We start from the raw sequence: 20,953 nt of genomic DNA on the forward strand, positions 1-20,953 counted from the left end.
AGAACTGGAGAAAACATTTGCAAATCATATGAAATTAGGGACTTTAATGTAGACTACTTACAGAACCCTTATAACTCAATAAGAAATAGACAACTCAATTTAAAAATATGCAAATGAGCTGAGTAGATATTTCTCTAAAGAAGATATACAAATGACCAATAAGCACATGAAAAGATTCTCAATCAATATCATTAGCCATCAGGGAAATGCAAATTAAAACCATAAAGAGATACCACTCTATACTCACTAGGATGATTATAATTTAAAAAGTAAATAAGGCTGGTGAGGATATGGAGAAATTGGAAACCCATACACTGCTGGTAGGAATGCAGAATGGTGTGGATATATTGGAAAACAATCTGTCCTCAAAGGTTACACATATAGTTATCATATAACCTGGCAATTCTACTTCTAGGTATACATCCAAGAGAACTGGAAACATATATCCACACAAAACTTGTACATAAATGTTCATAGCCAACATTATTCATAATAGCCAAAAAACAGAAAAAAATGTATACCAAATGATAAACAGATAAATGTGGTATATCCATACAATGGAATATTATTTGGCAATAAAAGGAATGAAGTACTGATACAAGCTATAATACAGATGAACAATGAAAACATTACACTAAATTAAAGACGCCAGGCACAAAAGACAATGTATTATATCATTCCGTTTATATAAAATGTCCCAAAACAGACAAATCTATAGACATAGAAAGATCAATGTTGCCTGGGTCTGGAGGAAGTAGGGGAACAGGAGGTGAGTATTGAAGGGTGTGGCATTTCTTCTTGGCACGATAAAAATGTTTTTAAAAGTGATTTTGGTGATGGTTGCACAACTCTATGAATATACTAAAAACCACTGGATTGTACACTTTATATGGGTAATCTGTAAGGTATGTGAATTATATCTCAATAAGTGTTATCAAAATATGTCTTATTGTTCTGCATACAGAGAAGAAAAAGGAAGATACAAGAGAACATTCTCTGTAAATTAAGTCATTCATTAGTTTGTTCATTCATTCATTCAATAGGCACTGTTTTAGATCAACTTGTTCTTAGGTCTCGTGCCTTTTCCATACTAACATGAAATCTAGTTTACAAGACAGAAAAACCACCAATAAATTTTTTCAATGATTTTTGTAAGATCTTTTATGTCATTAAACAAGTTACTGAAATACTCCCAAGCTCTAAAGCTCTAAGAATTACAGCAAAATTATAAAAGGTAGCCAACAAATGCATATATATTAAGTCTGCTAAATTGATCTAGCTTCTCATTTGAATCTAACCTTTTAAGAAATCAATACACAGTTAACAAATAAGTAGGAGAAGAGAGGTGAAGTGCATTATTTTCTTACCTGATCCAAATGCCTGTCCCTCATGAGTTCATACTCATTTTGCAGTGTGTGCTGAAAAAGGGTCCAGATGATGTGTTCTAGTTCTGGGTGGTCAGACAGAAGGCGTGCACACAGGGTATTTAGTCGAAGATATGCTAGTCGGTACACTGAAGAGATAAGGGGAATTAGTCATGTTTACTATTCATTTTGAATTACAAGTGGATATTAAATTGCTATATTTTCAAATATTAAATTGCTATAACCACAATGCTGTTAAACAGCATTTTATCTTTTTCTGTTTTTTTCAAGTTTTTATTTAAATTCCAGTTAGTTAATATACAGCATAATATTAGCTTCAGGTGTACAGTTTAGTGATTCATCACTTCCATACAACACCCACTGCTCATCCCAAGTGCCCTTCTTAATACCCATCACCTATTTCACCCACCTCCCGCTCTGGGAAACATCAGTTTGTTCTCCATAGGTAAGAGTCTGTTTCTTGGTTTTCCCTTTTTTCTTCCTCTATGTTCATCTGTTTTGTTTCTTCAATTTCACATATGAGTGAGATCATATGGAATTTGCCTGACTCTGACTGACTTATTTCACTTAGCATTATATTCTCTAGCTCTATCCACATCATTGCAAATGGCAAGATTTCATTCATGTTTATGCCTGGGTACTATTCCATTGCATATTTATACCGCATCTTCCTTACCTATTCTTCAATCAATGGACACTTGGTCTGTTTCCATAGCTTGGCTACTGTAGATAATGCTGCTATAAACACTGGGGTTCATATACCCCTTCAAATTAGTATTTTTGTATCCTTTGGGTAAATACCTAGTTGTGCAATTGCTGGATTATAGGGTAGTTCAATTTTTAACTTTTTGAGGAACCTCCATACTGTTCTCCAGAGTGACTGCACCAGTTTGCATTTCCACCAATAGTATAAACAGCATGTTAACAGTAACCTCACCTTTACCACTATTTTCTTTATGAATAAATAATCCCTAGTCTTAGTACAGAGTTAGGTATGTAGAAGGCAAAATAATACTTGAATACTAACATAAGATTTATTTAGAAAGTCTATAAAAATACTATTGGATTTTAGGTTTGGAGAAAAGGAATCCACAAAATTTAATTTTTTTCCCATCTACTTTAAATATAATGACTCTTGCTTTAAATGTACCTTTCAAAGACTTGCATAAAGTAATCAGAATTTTTTAGTTAACTATCCCAGTGGTTCTTACTTTAGCGTGCATCAGACTAGCCTTGGAAGGCTTGTTAAAATAAGGAATTTTTTTTTCTTTTTGCACTTCATCCTAGAGTTTCTGACTGAGTAATTCTAAGATGGGGCCTAAACAAAAATTTTCCTCTCTACAACTCTCCAGGTGAGGTGGATTCTGCTTGGTTGGGGACCACACTCTGGAAACACTGCTCTAACTTAAGGGTTATCTTACGATATGCCTATAAAACTGAGTATATTTCTGACTTGAATAAAATCAGAAAAAAGATTTGTCACAGAGTAATCTGGCCTTTTATGTCCCTTCAGAGAGCTGCAGTTGGTATGCACCTGCACATATGGCTGACTCTTACACAACATGGGTTTGAACTAACACGGTCCACTTACACATGGATTTTTTTTTTCAATAAATAGAGGACAGTACTATAAATGTATTTTCCTTATGATTTTCTTAATAACAGTTTCTTTTCTCTAGCTTACTTTACTGTAAGGAGTACAGAATATAATACATATAACATAAAATATATGTTAAATCAATTCTTTATACTGTTGGCAAGGCTTCTAGTCAACAGTAGGCTATTAGTAAAGTTTCTGGTGAATCAAAAGCTATATGTGGATTTTTGACTGCATGCGGGATTAGCGCCCCTAATCCCCACATCATTCAAGGGTCAGCTGTATATACGCATGCACAGACACCCCTGCTCCACCTCATACACACATAATCAGAGAATGCTATACAACCTAATTAGCGGGAAATGTGCCTACATTGGGCTACAGCACACTGTACAATCTTAACTCTACATACACACCTGAACAGAAGAAGTAATGTCAGGGGTAAATACTTCCAAACATAAATTTGAAAGCATGACAAAAGCAGCAGCAGCAACAATAACAACCTCTAACACTTGCTGAGTGCTAACTATGTGCTAGGCACTGTTTGAAACAGTTTATGTATTAATTCATTTAATTAACTCAGAAACCTTATAAGGTAGATTATTTTATTCCAAATAGATTATTATTATCATTATCATTTCTACTTTACAGATGAAGAAACTGAGGCATAGAGATATTAAGTGAATTTGCCAAGGTCATACCCAGTAAGCAGAAGAGCCATGATATGAACCCAATCACATCCAGGTTCCAGAGTCCTTCTTCTCAAAAATAATCATCTACTAACCTTTTTTGTAAAAAAGTGAAAGGGAGGTAGATTTCAATGGCTTCTGAGTCTGGAAGGCTGAGGTTGCTTGTGCCTCTGTGTTTGCAGTAGAATTTACACGTATAGTTGATCCTTTTTTCTTTGGGGATCTTACAGGAGAAAGATACCTAGACACATTCAAAGAAAAAGCCTTCATTTGAAGTTCCCTAAGAGTCTCTCTCTCTCTCTCTGTCTGTCTCTCCCTCTCTCTCTTTCTCTCTCTCTCTCTCTCTCACACACACACACACACACACACACGGCTGTACACATGCATCAGAACATATCTATTTAATCTGTTATTCTATACCAAATTCCTTCCCTCAGCAAACTATTTTTTTAATTTTTATTTAAATTCTAGTTATTTAACATACAATGCAGTACAGGTTTCAGGAGTAGAATTCAGTGATTCAGCACTTACTTATAACACAGTGCTCATCATAACAAGTGCCCTCTTTAATACCCATCACCCATCTAGCCCTTCCCCCACTCACCTCCCTCCATCACTCCCCTCAGTTTGCTATCGTTAAGAGTCTCTTACGGTTTATTTCCCCTCTCTCTTTTTCTCCCCTTCCCCTATGTTCATCTGTTTTGTTTCTTAATTCCACATATGAGTGAGATGTTATGGTCTTTCTCTTTCTTTTTCTTTCTTTCTCTGACTTATTTCGCTTAGCATAATACACTCCAGCTCCATCCATGTTGTTACAAATGGCAAGATGTCATTCTTTTTGATGGCTGAGTAATACACACACACACACACACACACAACATCTCCTTTATCCATTCATCAGTTGATGGACAGCTGGATTCTTTCCATAGGTTGGCTGTTGTTGATAATGCTGCTATAAACATAGGGATATATGTGCCCCTTCGAATCTGTATTTTTGTGGGTAAATACCTAATAGTGCAATTACTGGATCATAGGGTAGTTCTATTTCTAGCTTTCTGAGGATCCTCCATACTGTTTGCTAGAGTGGTTGTACTAGTTTCAGCAAGCTATTTAAACACAAGCTGGAAAAGATACAGCCTAATAGGAAAACTAAGCTTGTCATTATCATTTCTAACTATTTTAATGAATGGCTTTTTCTGAGAGTTATTGCTTTATTGAAAAAAAGATAGCTGCATATGTGTATATGATCAAGTTTAATAATTATAGTGAGATTGAGATCATAAAATAACTCCAGGTTAAAAGAATAAGTTATTAATACCAAAACAGTGTTGTCATGTTTCTGATTTTCCTCTTAAAAATGTTTCATTGATAACTATGGTTCATATATATGATAAAACAAATACCACCTAGTACAGAAGTCTAGTATTCAGATACATTATCAAGGAAGATTTACATCTGTATACTAAATAAGTCAGACATAAATCAACACAGAGATTTTAATAAATATTCCCTCTCAATTTCTGACATTCTACCACTCTTGTGTTGCTTTTTTATAGGATAATCCAGATCTACTTTCTAATTTTGTCTTAGTAGCTGAGAAATAATTCTAAGCAGGAAGGAGGATTTGTACTTTACTGTGGATGTATCTACTACATGTAATATGTTAACTAGTACACTAGGAAAAGGGAATCACCATCGTAATCTTTCAAGTACCAGGGTCTAGTCTACTTCCAATCGAGGACTTGCCCTCAATTCTCTATTTCACAATATTGTAGACAAACTTAACTTGGACAGGAGTTGGTTTCCTTGGAGTTCTAGGTACAAATATTCAACTACCTATAGAACATCACTACTTGAATCTCAAACTTAAGAAGGCCAAAGGGAGGGGTGATCCCGGCGTTATGGGATCAAGCCCCCCATCAGGCTCCTCCGCTGGAAGACTGCTTCTTCCTCTCCCACTCCCCCTGCTTGTGTTCCCTCTCTCGCTGTCTCTCTCTGTCAAATAAATAAATAAAATATTTTTTTAAAAAAAAAGTTACCCCCTTTCAAAAAAAAAAAAAAAAGAAGGCCAAAGGGAAGCTCTTGATTTCTTCCTTCTGTTTTTCCCATCTCAATAAACGACTCCACATTACATCCAGTTTCTTAAATCTAAAATCTAGGAGTTATTTTTAATTTCTCCCTTTTCCCAATTCCCCAAACGCAATGCAAAACCAAGTCTTATTAAATCTTCCTCTAAAATACATCCTAGATCATTCCATTTCTTTCTATCTCTACTGACATATCTTAGACCAAGACACTTACATCTTTCACTTGGACTACTAAACGTGTCTCCAAATTGGTCTTCCTACTGCTTCCTTGCCCTCCTCCAAACCCACCTTTACTTCAAACAGCAGCCAGAAAATGGCCCTTTAAAAATACAAAGTATAGCAAGCTGCACCATTACTTAAAACTTTAATGCTTTCCCATTGTTCAGCTAAAATCCAAACCCTTTCCTATGGCCCATGGGAATCTACAAGGTCTGGCCTCAGTTTGCCTCTCCAACCTCCTTTTGTACTTCCAACCTCCTCTTACTCACTTTACCCCAGCCACACTGGGATTTCTTTATGCTCCTTGGACCAGCTAAGTTTGATCTGCCTTAGGGCCACTGTACTTGCCTTTTGCTCTGCTGGAATGTACAAGATGCAGACGTGTGCCTAACCAGCACCCACTTGTCCTTGAGGTCTCAGGTCAAATATCATTTTATCAGAAAAAGCTTCCCTAAACATTCCTACACTCTCAGTTTCTCTCACATCACTTTATTTCCATTATAGTACTTAGTATACTCTCTTTTTTCTTTTTTTTAAGTAATCTCTACTCCCAACATGGGGCTTGAACTCAACCCCAAGATCAAGAGTCACATGCTCTACTGACTAAGCCAACCAGATGCCCAAATTTAGTATACTCTAAAAACACATCATGTATTAGTTTATTTCCCCCATAACGTAAGCATTATGAGAGGAAGAACCTATTTCATCTTACCTGCCTTTTATTCCAGTGGCTAGAAAACACCCTAGCACTTAGAAAAAGATAAGGCTTGACTTATTTATATTAGTGCCTAACCTAGCAAACAACCTTATATGTGAAGACAGAGGCATTATATGCTAGAAATACTCTGGGTACAAGTTAGCATGGAAAGGACATCTCTGGAAAATAGTCCCTGAACTAATCACAGAACATCATAATGTCAATTCCTAGACAGAACTAAATAGAAATAACAGTAGGCACATTTCTATGAAAAGGCACAGTAGCTGGAATGTTTAAAAACATGAGTTTTGGGGTCAGATTTCTTGGGTTTGATTTCTGTTGACTTTTGGCAAGTTACCTTATCTCTCTAATTCCTATTTTACAGATAACTGAGGCTGATAGCAGAATCTACTACCTTACAGGGCTGTTATGAAAATTAAATGGGAAACTTAGGCAACTGTCCAGCACACAGTGAACCTTCATTAAATATTAGCTATTTGCTTTCTTCTTCCATCATCATCATCATCATCATGATGTACTTATCAATTAATTTAGTCACATATTCCATCCTAGTTCCTATGCCTACCCTATGCTTCACCCCAAATGCACTGATCTGTACTCCCTGAAAATGGTTCCTACTTTTCTGGCCTTACATTTTGGAATTCATGCCATTTCTGACTCTTGGAACACTGTGTCTCCTCCCTCCTCTCCAGTTTCCATATAGAAATCCTATTTTCCATCTTTCACGCCTAATTAAATTGCCATCTCCACCATGAAAACTATCCTCATTACATCATCCCTGAGCAATCTCAGCAGCACTCTGTACCACTTTATATGATCTTTATTTGGGTACCTTATATTCCTGCTTCTTCAAAGCAAGACAAATATCTTATTCAAAATTCTATTCCCTACAGTTTCTATATAATATCTTGCATTATACCATGCTCAAAACCTATTTGCCCGTTGAATGAATAGCATAACACACATTCTACTTACATATCCGCTGCAGTGTGATTACTCTGGAGAGGAAGGTTGAGAGTACAAGCAGATTCAAGGTGATCAGCTGGTCCTTCTCGGTCTTTTGCTTGTTTAATCAGATCAAATAAAGGTGAATCCTATATGAAACCAGATGACGTTAAAACCACATTGGTAAGTATGATTCTCCCATGTACTTATCAAAATCATATTGTCTGACATGGTGAGCACTACAAATTTAGTTACAATTGACAGCAGCAATTTAGAATTCAGATGAGATCCTTTTCTCCACCTTGAAAATACCAAGGCCAACTTTTGTTCTATATACGTAAAGGACTAGAAAAATGTATAACTTTAAATGCTTATATTAGAAAAGAAATTGAAAGAAAAAAATACACAGAAAAGACCCAAAGAAGATACAAAGACAGAAATAATAAAGATATGAGCATAATTTAATGAAACTAAAAACAAAGATAAAATATACAGTTTGATCACAAAGCTAATAACCAGTTCTTTGAATTAACTACTAAAATTAAACAAACCTCCAGTCAGAATGAGAAAAATAGAGGAGATAAACAGTATTAGGAGCAAAAAGTGGAACCATCATCACCAAAATTAGAAAGATAATAGGGGACTGTTATGATTAATTTAATGTCAATGAACTGGAAAACTCAGACCAAGTGGAAATTTCCTAAATAAATAAATAAATAAATAAATAAATAAATAAATAAATAAATAAATTTTAAAAATTTAAAAAGTATCAATAGTCCTATAAACTATTAAAAAACCTAAAGCAGTAATTAAATATCTCCCTACAAGGATATCAAGCATATCAAGCACCTTTGGTTTTACCAGTGAAATCTACCAATCATTCAAAGAACAGATGATTCCACTTTTACTCAAATCCTTCTGAGAATGGAAAAAGTTGAAACATTCTTGGTCTCATTTTATGGGGCTAGTACAACAGTGATACTAAAATTTGTCAAGGACATCGAAAAGATAATTATAGCCCATTCTCACTCATGAACAGAGATATAAAAATCCTAAACAAGAAATCACAGCAACTCAAATCAGCAGTGTCAAAAAGAGAATATATCATTACCAAAGTTGAGTTTATCCATGTTGCAAAACTGGTACAACACGAAAAAATCTTATCAAAGGTGAAAAATCTGATCAAAATCAATGAAGGAATAAGTTCTCATTTTAAAACCCATTTGTAATTAAAAGGAAGGAAGGAAGGGAGGGAGGAAGGAAAAGGAGGGCAGAGAGGGAAGGAAGGAAAGAGAGGGAAGGAAGGAAAGGAAGGACGAACTTATTCAACCAGGAATGGCAGGGTACTTCCTAATTTGATAAATGGCATATACAAACATACCAAAACCCACAGCAAACATTATATGTAATGGTGAACACTACAAGCATTGCCCTTAAAAAAATCAGAGACAACAAAAGGATGCCGATTATCATGCTTTCTATTCAACACTATATGTGAGGTTCCAGCCAGCTCAACAAGGAAAAGAAACGTAAGATTAAAGTATTAAATGAAAAAAATGACAATACCATTATTCACAGTATGAAAAATAATTACACTTCAATATATCAAGAAAAAAGTTTGAAAGTCTAATTTATCATTTACAAAAAGATAAGACCAGCAGTAAAAGTCACTAAAAGACTGATTCAAAATTTATAATTTTCTGGAGGTGACTGCTTTCAAGTTCATAAAAAGGGGGTCCATACATGATTTACTTTTTTAATCCTTGAACTAGGAAAAACAAGAAAACAGAGAGATTGCCAAGATGCTGGGTTTATATCAAAAGGGAAAGTGGTACAACAGTAATAAATATGCAAAGCAATGTAGAAAATAAGTAGATTTCGTAAAAATATTAAGAATAGTCCATTCAATAAAGTGTTGAAAAACTTAGCAATTTGAAAGGAAGAGATCATTAAACCTTCACAATACATAGAAAATGAATTACTTATATTAAAAAACAAAATTTAAAAATTATTAGAAATTCTAAAAGTATTAGAAATTATTAGAAATCTTTACAACTTCTTGATAAGGAAGGACTTTGTGGGTTTGACCAAAACCCAGAAGTCATAAAGAAAAAGATGAACTGATCTGACTAAAAACTTCTATTTGACTAAAACCACAATAAACTAAGTTAAGCTAAATCTTTAACAAATAAACAATATTGGGTTTTTTTCTACAACCCCCATAATGTAATTTTTTAAAAGATGTATTTATTTATTTATTTATTTTTGTGAGAGAGAGCGAGAATGAGTGGGGGGGCGGGGCAGAGGGAGAGCAGACTCCCCACTGAACAGGGAGCCCCATAGGAGACTCAATCCCAGGACCCTGGGATCATGACCTGAGCAGAGGCAGATGCTTAACTGACTGAGACACCCAGGAGCCATATAAATGTAAATTACAAATGTAATTTTTATTATCAACTTATTCTTTCCTATTCTTTCCTTTCATTAAGGGCACTCTGAAGTGCAATCTAAGTGAGTGCTTTCATTGGAGTAAAGTAATGCTAACACCACCAGCTAAGGCATGGATGTCATAGTGTTTTACATTTTCTACCCACTGACAAATTATATACAAAATTATATACAAAATATATTTATTTAACAAAAATAGTGTGGGTGTAAATCCACATATATTCAACAGGAGTGGCCTATTCCCATTTTTCTCTCAATGACATTTTAAGAGACCCTAAGACCCACAAAGAAGGAAAAAATGAAATAAGATGAAACCAGAGAGGGAGACAAACTATAAAACGCTTAATCTTAGGAAACGAACTGAAGGTTGCTGGAGGGGAAGGGGGTAAGGGGATGGGGTGACTAGGTGATAGACATTGGGGAGGATATGTGTTGTGGTGAGCACTGGGTGTTGTGTAAGACTGATGAATCACAGACCTGTACCCCTGAAACAAATAATACATTATATGTTCATTAAAAAAATTAAAAAAAAAGACTCACAAAGAAATGCAAGTAAACCTGAGTCTTTATAGGATTTAGGTATGCTACTAATCAGGCATTTTACTTTCTCTTCAGAATAGCATAATAGGGTTATACTAAAGTGAATGCCTCCTCCAAGGATTAAGGTAACGTTTTTTACCAAGTCTTTATGTTTCACTCAAGTATCACTTTTATTACTTCACCTCCCCCAACCCAAGTGGTCACACAGATATACAGGTATAAGTTTACGACAATGAGTATGTCATGATATTGGGCGGAAGTATAGGGCAGTGGACTGGTGTGAGACTTTGGAGCCACACATGGGTTCACATCCTGGCCCTTATTGGCAGCATGACTTTGAACAAGTTGCTTAACCTCATTACGACCCACTTTTCTCAACTGTAAAGTGGAGATACTAATGACAATACTTAAATCACAGTATTGTGAGAATTAAGTGAATTAATGATACATGTTAAGCATTTACAACAGAGCCAGGCACAGAGTGTTATGTAAACATTTGAAATTATTATAGTTAAGTTCTTACTTACACATCTAAATAAATGCCTTTATACAAAGGAAAATGGTATCTGTTCAAATGTATGAATGTCCACCTCATACATTCCATCCAACCGCCCAGTATTTGTTGTCTACTCTGTAGGAGGCTCTATGGTAGGAAATAAAAATTACAAACAATCGCCCCATTGCCAGATTATCGATGGACTTGAAGAATCATTTCCGAGGCATCTGTCCTCTTCCACCTAATTCAACTTGTTTAGTTGATGTCTATGTGCAAAATAAACTTTAACAATCCTCTACCACCAAAAAAACACTGTTTTCTAGTTTTTCCCATATCATTATCATTCCTTACATATAGTTGTCCAAATCAAAAAAGGAGTCATCTTTAATTACTCTTTCCCTCGAACTCCACTATCCAATCCTGGGAAGTCATGTTGACTCTAACTTCAAAATACATCCCAGGTCTAACTTCTCATCATCTCTAACATCACTATAGTCTAAGCCATTATTATCTCTTGTCTGTACTACCACAAAGGGATCCTCCAACTGATTTTCATACTTCCACTCTTGCTGCCTCCCAGTTCTTCTCAATAAAGCTGATAAACTACTCTCCACACCCTCCCCCCTACTCAAAACCCTCCAATGACTTCCCATCTACACTAGAATAAATCCAAACTTTTTATCCTGGCTTACTAAGCCAGGGCCCCTTGAGATATAGCCCCCTCTCAGGCCTTACTTTCTACTACTTTCCTCGTTACTTACTCCTGCCATACTGGTCTTCTTTCTGTTCCTTGAACACAGCATGACTCTCACTGTCTCAATTTCTGTATTTACTGTTTCCTCTGTCTACTATGCTCTTTACCAGAGCTTCCCATGACTCAACCCCCTCCATTATTCACGCCGTCTCCTTAAATAACACCTCCTCAGTAAAGCCTTCTCTGAACATCCTGTCCAAGACAGTCATAATTCCCACTTTGCTAGTACTCCCAACTCTGCTCTATTTTATTCACAATACTGATCACTATTTGAAATTGTATTATGTTTTCATTTGTTTACTTGTTTATTAACTGTTTCCTCGAGTTATCTTGTTCACAACAGTATCCCCAGTGTCTAAAAATGCATGGCACACAGTAGGGACTCAATAAACATTTGTTGAATAAATGAAAAAAGTGAGTAGGCAAAAGTGTTCAAAGTTCTTTGAGGTTAATTCCACCTTAATATACACCCTAGATCCTTTAAAAATAAAATATTTACCTACTCCTTTCCCCCATCTTTTCCCTTTAAGCATTAGTAAACACATATGTATGTGTACTTTATACAAAGAAAATAAAAACATGAAAATTATTTCAGAATGCCTATTATTTAGAAGACTTTTTTCAAAGTGAATTGCAGCGGAGTAGAGTGGAGCATTTAGGCAACCCAGAGTAAAACTAAAAATTAGTTTTGTCTGTAAAAACCATATCCACTAAACATCAAACATTTATTGAATACTTCCTATGTACAAGGAACAGATATGGCTCCTCCCTACCTGGTGCTCAGAGTCCAACGGGAAGAAGCAGACAACACACAAACAAGGAAATAAGTAGGTAATGACAGATTCAGAAAAATTCTATGAAACAACAGAATTTTTTTTTTAAGATTTTATTTATTATTTGACAGAGAGAGACAACGAGAGAGGGAACACAAGCAAGGGGAGTGTGAGAGGGAGAAACAGGCTTCCCGCCAAGCAGGGAGCCAGATGAGGGGCTCAATCCCAGGACCCCAGGATCATGACCTGAGCTGAAGGCAGACGCTTAACGGCTGAGCCACGCAGGCACCCCAACAACAGAATTTCTTATCAAAAATACAAATGGAGGCCCTGGGGGGTGGTTCAAGGAAGATGCATCTGAGAAGGTAACATGGCCGCTAAGACTTGAAGTAAGAAAAAGAGGCTGTGCTTTGAGAGAAGCAAGAGGCAGAGGTCTCCCAAGATGAAAGAAGATGTGCTGAGGAACTGGTGTTATTTTAGGAAATATAAAGAGGCTACTGGTCTTAAAGTAAAGTGGTGGTGCAGTAATGGAGAGGCTGCTAAATAAAAAGGTAAACAGCTGCTTGATGATCCAAAATTACAAAGACCATGCTAAAAAGTTTGAATAATCTAAGAGAAATGGGACATCTATTACAATAGAAACTATATTTTAGGCTAGAGATTTTTCTTGTCATAAATCACTAATATAAAGATAGCTAGTTCAACCGTGTCTTGCTTCCTATTATATACATTCCTAGCATAGACCTGGGGTTCTAAAAATATTTACTGAATAACTAAATGATTTATTGTTTGCTTTCAGGAATGTCTTCCAGTTGATAAGAGGGCACCATAACCCATACTGCCTTAGCTCTGTTTCAAGTGGCAGAATTTCCTATCAATTTCCAACTTCCTAGCTCCAACATGCATGAAGAATGTGCCAGGCAGGTTTAGTACCAAGTCCAGTGAGATCAAACAACTTTGGAGTTGTATGCATATAACTCAGGAATTAATGCAATTGATCTGAAATTTAAAAAAGAAAAGCCTACTATTCACTAACTTAAGACCTTAGCTTCGCTGTAAGCAGAACCAAAAATATGAAATTACCAGTATACTAGGGTTATTTTTATTTCAGCATTAGTATATTATCAACCAAAATGTCTTTCAGACTATCGTCTCTCCAAGAGAAAAATATGTATAAGCAGTATAAAACAGGGCCAGGATTAGGGTGAAGCAAGAGAGGTGTCTTGGATGCAAAATTTAAGGAGGTGTTCACTTGTACTTGCATTGACCCTACTATGAAATTTGCCCTTTGGGCCACTGAACACTAAACTGGTAATGAAAGTTAGTTAATTTAAGATACATTTAAGATACAGAATGATATATCACTTTTATGCTTTGCTTAGACGAGAATTAAAGCACTTTCAATTTACAAAGTTAATTCAAATGCATTATCTCATGTAATCTCCAAAATAAATCTGTGAATTAAGTGTTATCATTATTCATTTTACGGATCACAAAACTTGGCTATTTTAGTAAATTATGACTGCATTTTATATACTGTGTTATGCACTAAAATTATTTTCAGAGTGTAGGATAGTAACATTTGAGGTTTATAAATATAAAAACCAAAACTCTTTTAAGCTATTTTTTAAAAATAAAGAAGGAATAGAGTAGCTTCCTAGAACAAGTATTAGAATATGACTTACTAAAAACATTTTATTAATTTAACTATTGTTTTCCATCTTTATCCTAAGGATTTACTGAAAAATAAATCTATATTAACATCTGTTATTAACAATAATAGCTACCATTAGTAAATTCTTACTATATGTACACATTTAATTTTCACAAAACACTATGCGTATACTATCTCTGCTTGAGAGATACAGAAAATGAAGCTAACAAAAGGATTTGAACTCAGGCAGCCAGGCTCCAGAGTCTGAGCTCTTATCCACTGACTATACTATAATTTTCATTAAGTTCTTAGTACAAAAGCAGCAATAAAGCAAGTGCATGAATTAATTTTACCAAAGCTAATCCTGGTATCACACACTATTTAATAAAGTGAAATGTTCCTGATAATCATTCTTCTAGCAGAAAACAACACAGTCATACTTATTTAATCAGAGATGACTATCTACAACTTGTACAGTATTTGCTTAACATAATTATATCATTTACCAAACAGTGAGAGCTTGTATAAAATATTAGTTTCCTTTCCAGGGTAACTGTTTGGTATAATAAATACCAAAACAATAATGAACTATGAATCAAATTTTGACAATGTTAGACAATTTATATTATAACCAGTTTGAGCAATGTTTAGTTAGAAGCATTATTTTTGAAAAACACGCTTGTTAAATATTAGAAATTATGCAAAAGAGGCCCAAAATTCTAACTAGATTTTCATTAAAAGTGATTGTTTAGAGCAATTTTTAAGTCCCTCAAAACAGCAATCCCTTTGTTAAATTATAGACTAAAAGCAAATATTTTAAGGACTTGAAAACTCTAAAGCACTAATTTTATTATGTCAATTACATACAACTTTACACACACACATATTCCAAACAACTATATACCCTAAAATGTATTTTTAGAAGTATTTTCTAAATTGTTATCTTCATCAACTTTTTCAAAAACAATGAGAAGTTTATGAATATGGGTAGATCCTTTTTTCTTCATTTCAAATTAAGTTACTTTGTGGTATTGGGTATTATTTAAAGTCTTTTTAAAAAATGTAACCTACAAAATATGTTATATTTTGCATTTGTTGTATTAATTTTAAAATACTGTTTAAAGAAAGGAATTCCTAACTCAAAATTAGCCAAGAATTCCAAAACTGGGTCAGGGTTACTTGAAGATTTTTGACAAATTTGCTCTGGGTAGGCAGTTCCAAGTGTGAAGGCAAAATTTATGCAATTAAACTAAGACAGCCATTTTGCTAAGTGAAATATTACAGAAGTCAAAAGTGCACTCCCATCAGTACTAGCTCCAATGGCCACAGAAAGTATTTCCACTGAGAGCATCCTCTGTTCTAACAATCATGATAAAATTGTGTTAAAGAGTCGTTATTTGTATAATTTACCCTAAATGCTAGGGGAAAGTTACTGTTCCTAATCCAAAGAAGAGATCTTATTCTAACTGAAAGCATAAGAAAACCTATAATGAATATTTGAAAAATGAATAAAAATTCATACAGTATGCAGAATTAATATCATAAAGGGAACTAATACAGTGTGAGAAACGGACATTAAAAGAGAAATAGGATATAAAAGCTTGTGAAAGGAAACTAGCATGTCTGAATATGATGAAAATCAAGGATGTTTTGTCAAACTTGGAAGGAGCAGAGGGTTATGACTGAACAGAAAAGTACAAGACGGATGCATGAGAGTTCAAAGGTGAGGAATAAACATGCTTGCCATGCTTAAGTGAGGAATCATCAAATTATCTATTAATAATGATGATGATAAGGATTTGTAAAAAAGTAAAAGAATGAAAACACATATCCTATGATTAAATAATCATAAGAAAAGTCATTTCTCTCAAATAATTCCTGCCTTAATCAGGGCCTGTCTACCAGAGAAAAATCATCAGATTTTTACCTTCAAGAATCTAATTAGTACCCTTTACCTACATACATTATTCCATGACAGCAAATACTGCAGCAGGTTTAACCTATTCATAGCACCAAAGTTTTGTGTCAAAGATTATTTAATGACTAGACACTGAATTGTTTTCAAGAAACTAAAACAAACTTCAAAACTTAAGCCAACATTATTGAGGAATTTCACTGGTCTTGGGCTTTGCTGCTTCTACCTCTACGTGGACATACTAGTCAGTTCTTGGAATTTCATAATCCTTATAGTTTCCAATCTGAAACGGAACTAGATGTGAGTCTTCTACACCTGCCCTGGCTTTGGAAACCCCTTGGCCATTCTTGTCCTGAAGCCTTACAATAAGGGTTGGCCAAACGTGGGCACAACAATAATTTGACATGTAAAGGTAACATGAGGGTCTACAGGCACAGTTCAGTTTCAGCACATCACTTAATTTTTTACTTAATTTCAATGAAAAAAATCTACAAAGTAAATATGAGATAGTAAAACCGATTGTTAAACCATTATACTAAAACCTGTGCATTCCAACAAGCTCTGTTAACTTGTGTGGTATGTCTTTAAGTGTAATAAGAGTTCACAATCTCTAATCATTATTTTAAGTCTAGACCATCAATGGCCTAGGTCATCCTTAGAATGTTTCAGTTATATTTTATAAGGTAAACTCTTACTTTCTGATAGAGCTTTTAATTTAGCTGGAAGGCAGTATATGTAAGAGTCCCACAGAAGATTTATTTAACACACAGATTAGAATCCTCCTCAACCCCTAAAATTCTGATAATGCCAGGAAGGGGGAATATCTACATTTTAGAAAAGCTCCTCAGCAGATCCTAATGCAATCCCACCATTTCAGCTTCCTCCCACCTGATCCCTGCCACGTCTCCTCTGCCACCCCTCTAAGAACTAACTTTAGTTTTCTAATTCTGATAAAAATTTTTAAAAGCTGGTTCACTCTTTCTTAAATGGCAATACTGTTTTAACAACTCCATTTCTTGCCTTCTTAAGGCTTCAAAACGCATCCTTTCAACCAGTCCCTAAATTCTATTTTCTAGAATACTAATAACCAGGTAAATTTGAGATCAGTCAGATATAAAAGTGCAGTCTCTATTGTGAAACTCAGAAATTCCCTAAATCATGACATAATCAATCACTGACAGAAGACTTTTGGTTCCCATTTTCCCAACATTTGGGCTACAGTGATGATAGGGTAAGAAGATAGAATATTAGAGTCATTTCATTCACTTTATGAGAACTAAATTTTAATGCCAGACCCATAGCAAAAATTTGGTGTTGTCTGGAGAGGGTACCACACTGTAAAGTAGAATAACAACTGTGATCTTTCTTTCTATTGTGTCTTATCTTGATAACTATAATTCATGATTCAAAGTCATTACCACATACTTCATAGTAATATTTTACTTCCTTCTCTTACCATAATTGTCTTCTTGATTCTCTCAATTTAAGAATACTTACTAAGCATCTACTGTATGCCGAGTTCTATACAAAATATTTTACAAACATTATCTCATGTAATCCTCACAGTAAATCTATTAAATACATACTATTATTATCCCCATTTTATAGACAAAGAACCTGAAAAATGGAAGTTAAGAAATCTGCCCCATGTCATGTGGCTAATGAAGGGTGGAGCAAGGATTTAAACCCAAGTCTGTTTCAAGAGCATGTGATGTTAGCTCCTATACTATGATGTAAACCATGTTCATTTGCTCATTTTCTCTTCATTCTTTGTGCCTACTGTTAGGCTTTTAGCTGTGTTTCCATGGTGTTGTCTCCCTCTACAATTAGCTCTACTCCCCACAATTACATCTACCATTCATTCATTCATTCCACAAATACTCAACATTTATGACATTTTTTACAGCCACTGAGAAGAATATAACATTAATGATAGTAAGTACCACATAGGGTTGTTGTGAGAATTAAATTACACAAAGAGTTTGATACACTACATGGCATATAATAAGCATTCACTAATTCTGCTCTCAAAGAGTTTATAGATTTACCGAATGCCAGGCATAGCACCAAGTACTTTATTTATATTATTTCACCCCTGCAACAATCTAGGAGGAAGTTACTATTTTTTATGCCATTCTACAACTGAAGAAAGGTAGGCTAAGATTACGTTGCCCAAAGGCACAGTAAGTGGTAGATTCAGGATTTAGTCACAAGCTTTTCCACTCCAATGCCCGGGTTTTTAATCCTTATGCTACAGTCTTTAGTCTAATGAAGGAAACAGATAAGTAAATAAAAACCAGCAATCCAGAGCAGTAAGTTGCATAGTCAAAGGATACACAGGGTATATACACTGTAAATCAAGAGAAGGACACTGAATTCGGATTAGGTACATTAGGGGAAAACTTCCTAGAAGGAGATTAACCTCATTTGAGTCCTAAAGATAGAAGTCATTTCAAGTGGAAAGCAGAATAGACAGCTCAGAAACAAGAGAAAATATGGCCCTCAAGAAACTTCATGTAGCTCCCATAAAATGAGGAAAATAATACTCCCTCAGAGGGTTGGTTGTTATAATAATTAAATGAGATGGTAAGTATAAAGTACTCAGAATGGCACCAGGGACATAAGTCCTTAAGACTGAGATGATTCGTTCCATAAAGCTAAAACATAGATTTTATAACAAGGAAACAGCAGGGGATTAAACTAATTAAAGAATTTGAAGGAGGTGACTAAGAAGATCCAGATGGGACTTTTAGACAGTTCTAAAATAAAATCTCAGAGCCTAGCATATAATGGATACTCAAATATTTCTAGAATGTTATACAATATAGCCATATCAAGGGTTAAATTAAAATACAGACAAGAACCAAGAAGAAAAGTGATATGACTTGCTTTCTAATTGACATTAAATATCACTTGTGGCAGCCAGCCTCCAAGATCACCCCAATAACCCCTACCACTGGGCTATTTATATCTTTGTGAAGACCCCTCCTATATTGTACCAGGGTTAGTCTGGTCAATGGCATATGGCAGAAGTGATGGCATGTCACTTCTGAGTTAGCTTATAAAAGCCTGCAGTTTTAGGCTCCCGGAAGTCCCACGGAGAGAAGTCCACACGGCAAACAAAGGAAGCCTCCAGCTAACAACCACTGAAGAAGTAATAAGACCTGCCAACAACCAGATGAGTGAACTTGGAAGCAGATTCTCCAACTCCAGCAAAGCCTTAAACTGACTGCATCCTTAGCTGACAACTCGAGGGTCTCTCCTGACTGAACAGGGGACAAAACCACACAGCTAAGCACTCCCAGCCAGATTTCTGACCTTCAGAAACTGTGTGAGATAACAAACTTCATTTATTTTTTTTTAATTAAAGATTTTATTTATTTATTTGTCAGAGAGAGAGAGAGAGAACGTGCACATAAGCAGGGGGAACAGCAGGCAGAGGGAGAGGGAGAAGCAGACTCCCTGCTGAGTCCCAGTGCAGGACTTGATCCCAGGACTCTGGGATCATGACATGAGCCAAAGGCAGACGCTTAACCGACTAAGTCACACAGGTATCCCCAAACTTTAGTTATTTTAAGTTGCCACATCCTGGGGTAATTTCTTATACAGCAAATAAATAATTAATGTAGCAAATGATTTTTTTAAAAGACTACAAAGAAAATATTTAGTGGAATACTTGACCTTTGAAAATTATGTATTTATATCTATAGCACTATGTCCAGAATTCAGAGAGCAGTTTTTCTCTTGGATTCAGGCAAGCTGCCTCATGTCATTACCTATCTACTTAAATTAACTGGCAGCATGATCACTCTCTGGACAACACCTTCCTCCGCTCTGCCACTTAATCCTGTGAGGGAAACCAGACTCTACCAGCAAGATTAGTATAAATCCCACTGAATAAATAATCTGCATAGAAAAAGTAGAAGCTATAAGTCTACATATTTCATAATTAACATACATTTCTAAAGCAAGTATGAACCTTTCCAGAACATCAAGGATTTAAATGTTATCAAGTCAAGGTGTTCCTAAAAGAGATTCTGATTATCCGAGTACGCACAAGATCTCTAGTGCTAGTAGAAGAATTAATAATGGAAGAGGAAGATGGGAATTGCTACTGTTTTCTGAGTATTTTAAGGAATATTATTGGACCTACGTTATAGGAAATGTTTTTGTACTATCCTAAGCCAAATCATTAGAAGATCAATTTACCCTGCAAAAGGAAACTCAAATATAAAATAGATAATCTAGGACAAGCCATGACCTTTCTGACAGTTCTTTCCCATTTTACTTTACTACTTTTTTAATACTGATATTCCTTAGGATGTTCTTACCAATATATATGCTGGTTGAGCCACTATCATGGCATTAATTATAGCTATTTCTAAATCTACATTTCTGACTAAAGGTACTTATTCAAGTTCCAGATCCATTACATTCAACTAGATATCTCAGACCTCCACATGAATATGTGGCAAACATGTCAAATAGTCACATGTTCAAACATTAACATGAACTCATTACCCTCATCACCAATCAGCTATGATTCCTCAATATCCTCTTTGGTTAACTGTGTTATCAATCACCTAACCACCGACGGTACAAATCTTGGATTTATCCTCAGTTCTGTCCAATGGTACAAATCTTGAAATTATCCTCAGTTCGATCCAGGCTCCTAATCTTTGGAGAGTCATACTTTTACTTTTAGCATATATATATATATATATATATATATA

At 35.1% G+C, this 20,953-nt stretch overlaps 1 protein-coding gene across 3 annotated transcripts in view; it reads right to left on the bottom strand.

The window, feature by feature from the left end:
• RB1 (RB transcriptional corepressor 1) overlaps positions 1-20,953 on the bottom strand; it is a 155,243-nt gene that overhangs the window by 17,645 nt on the left and 116,645 nt on the right. For all 3 annotated transcript variants that reach the window (XR_004626733.1, XM_034665175.1, XM_034665176.1), the window contains 3 exons: positions 7,671-7,789; positions 3,767-3,912; positions 1,368-1,513 (listed from right to left, as the gene is read on the bottom strand). Coding sequence is in view for 2 of the 3 variants with exons in the window: in XM_034665175.1 (XP_034521066.1) it covers positions 1,368-1,513; positions 3,767-3,912; positions 7,671-7,789 (411 nt within the window). In the remaining variant the exon portion in view is untranslated. The remainder of the gene's footprint in view (positions 1-1,367; positions 1,514-3,766; positions 3,913-7,670; positions 7,790-20,953) is intronic.

Source organism: Ailuropoda melanoleuca, chromosome 7 (genome assembly GCF_002007445.2).
Source record: "Ailuropoda melanoleuca isolate Jingjing chromosome 7, ASM200744v2, whole genome shotgun sequence".
In the NCBI taxonomy this organism is placed as follows: Eukaryota; Metazoa; Chordata; class Mammalia; order Carnivora; family Ursidae; genus Ailuropoda; species Ailuropoda melanoleuca.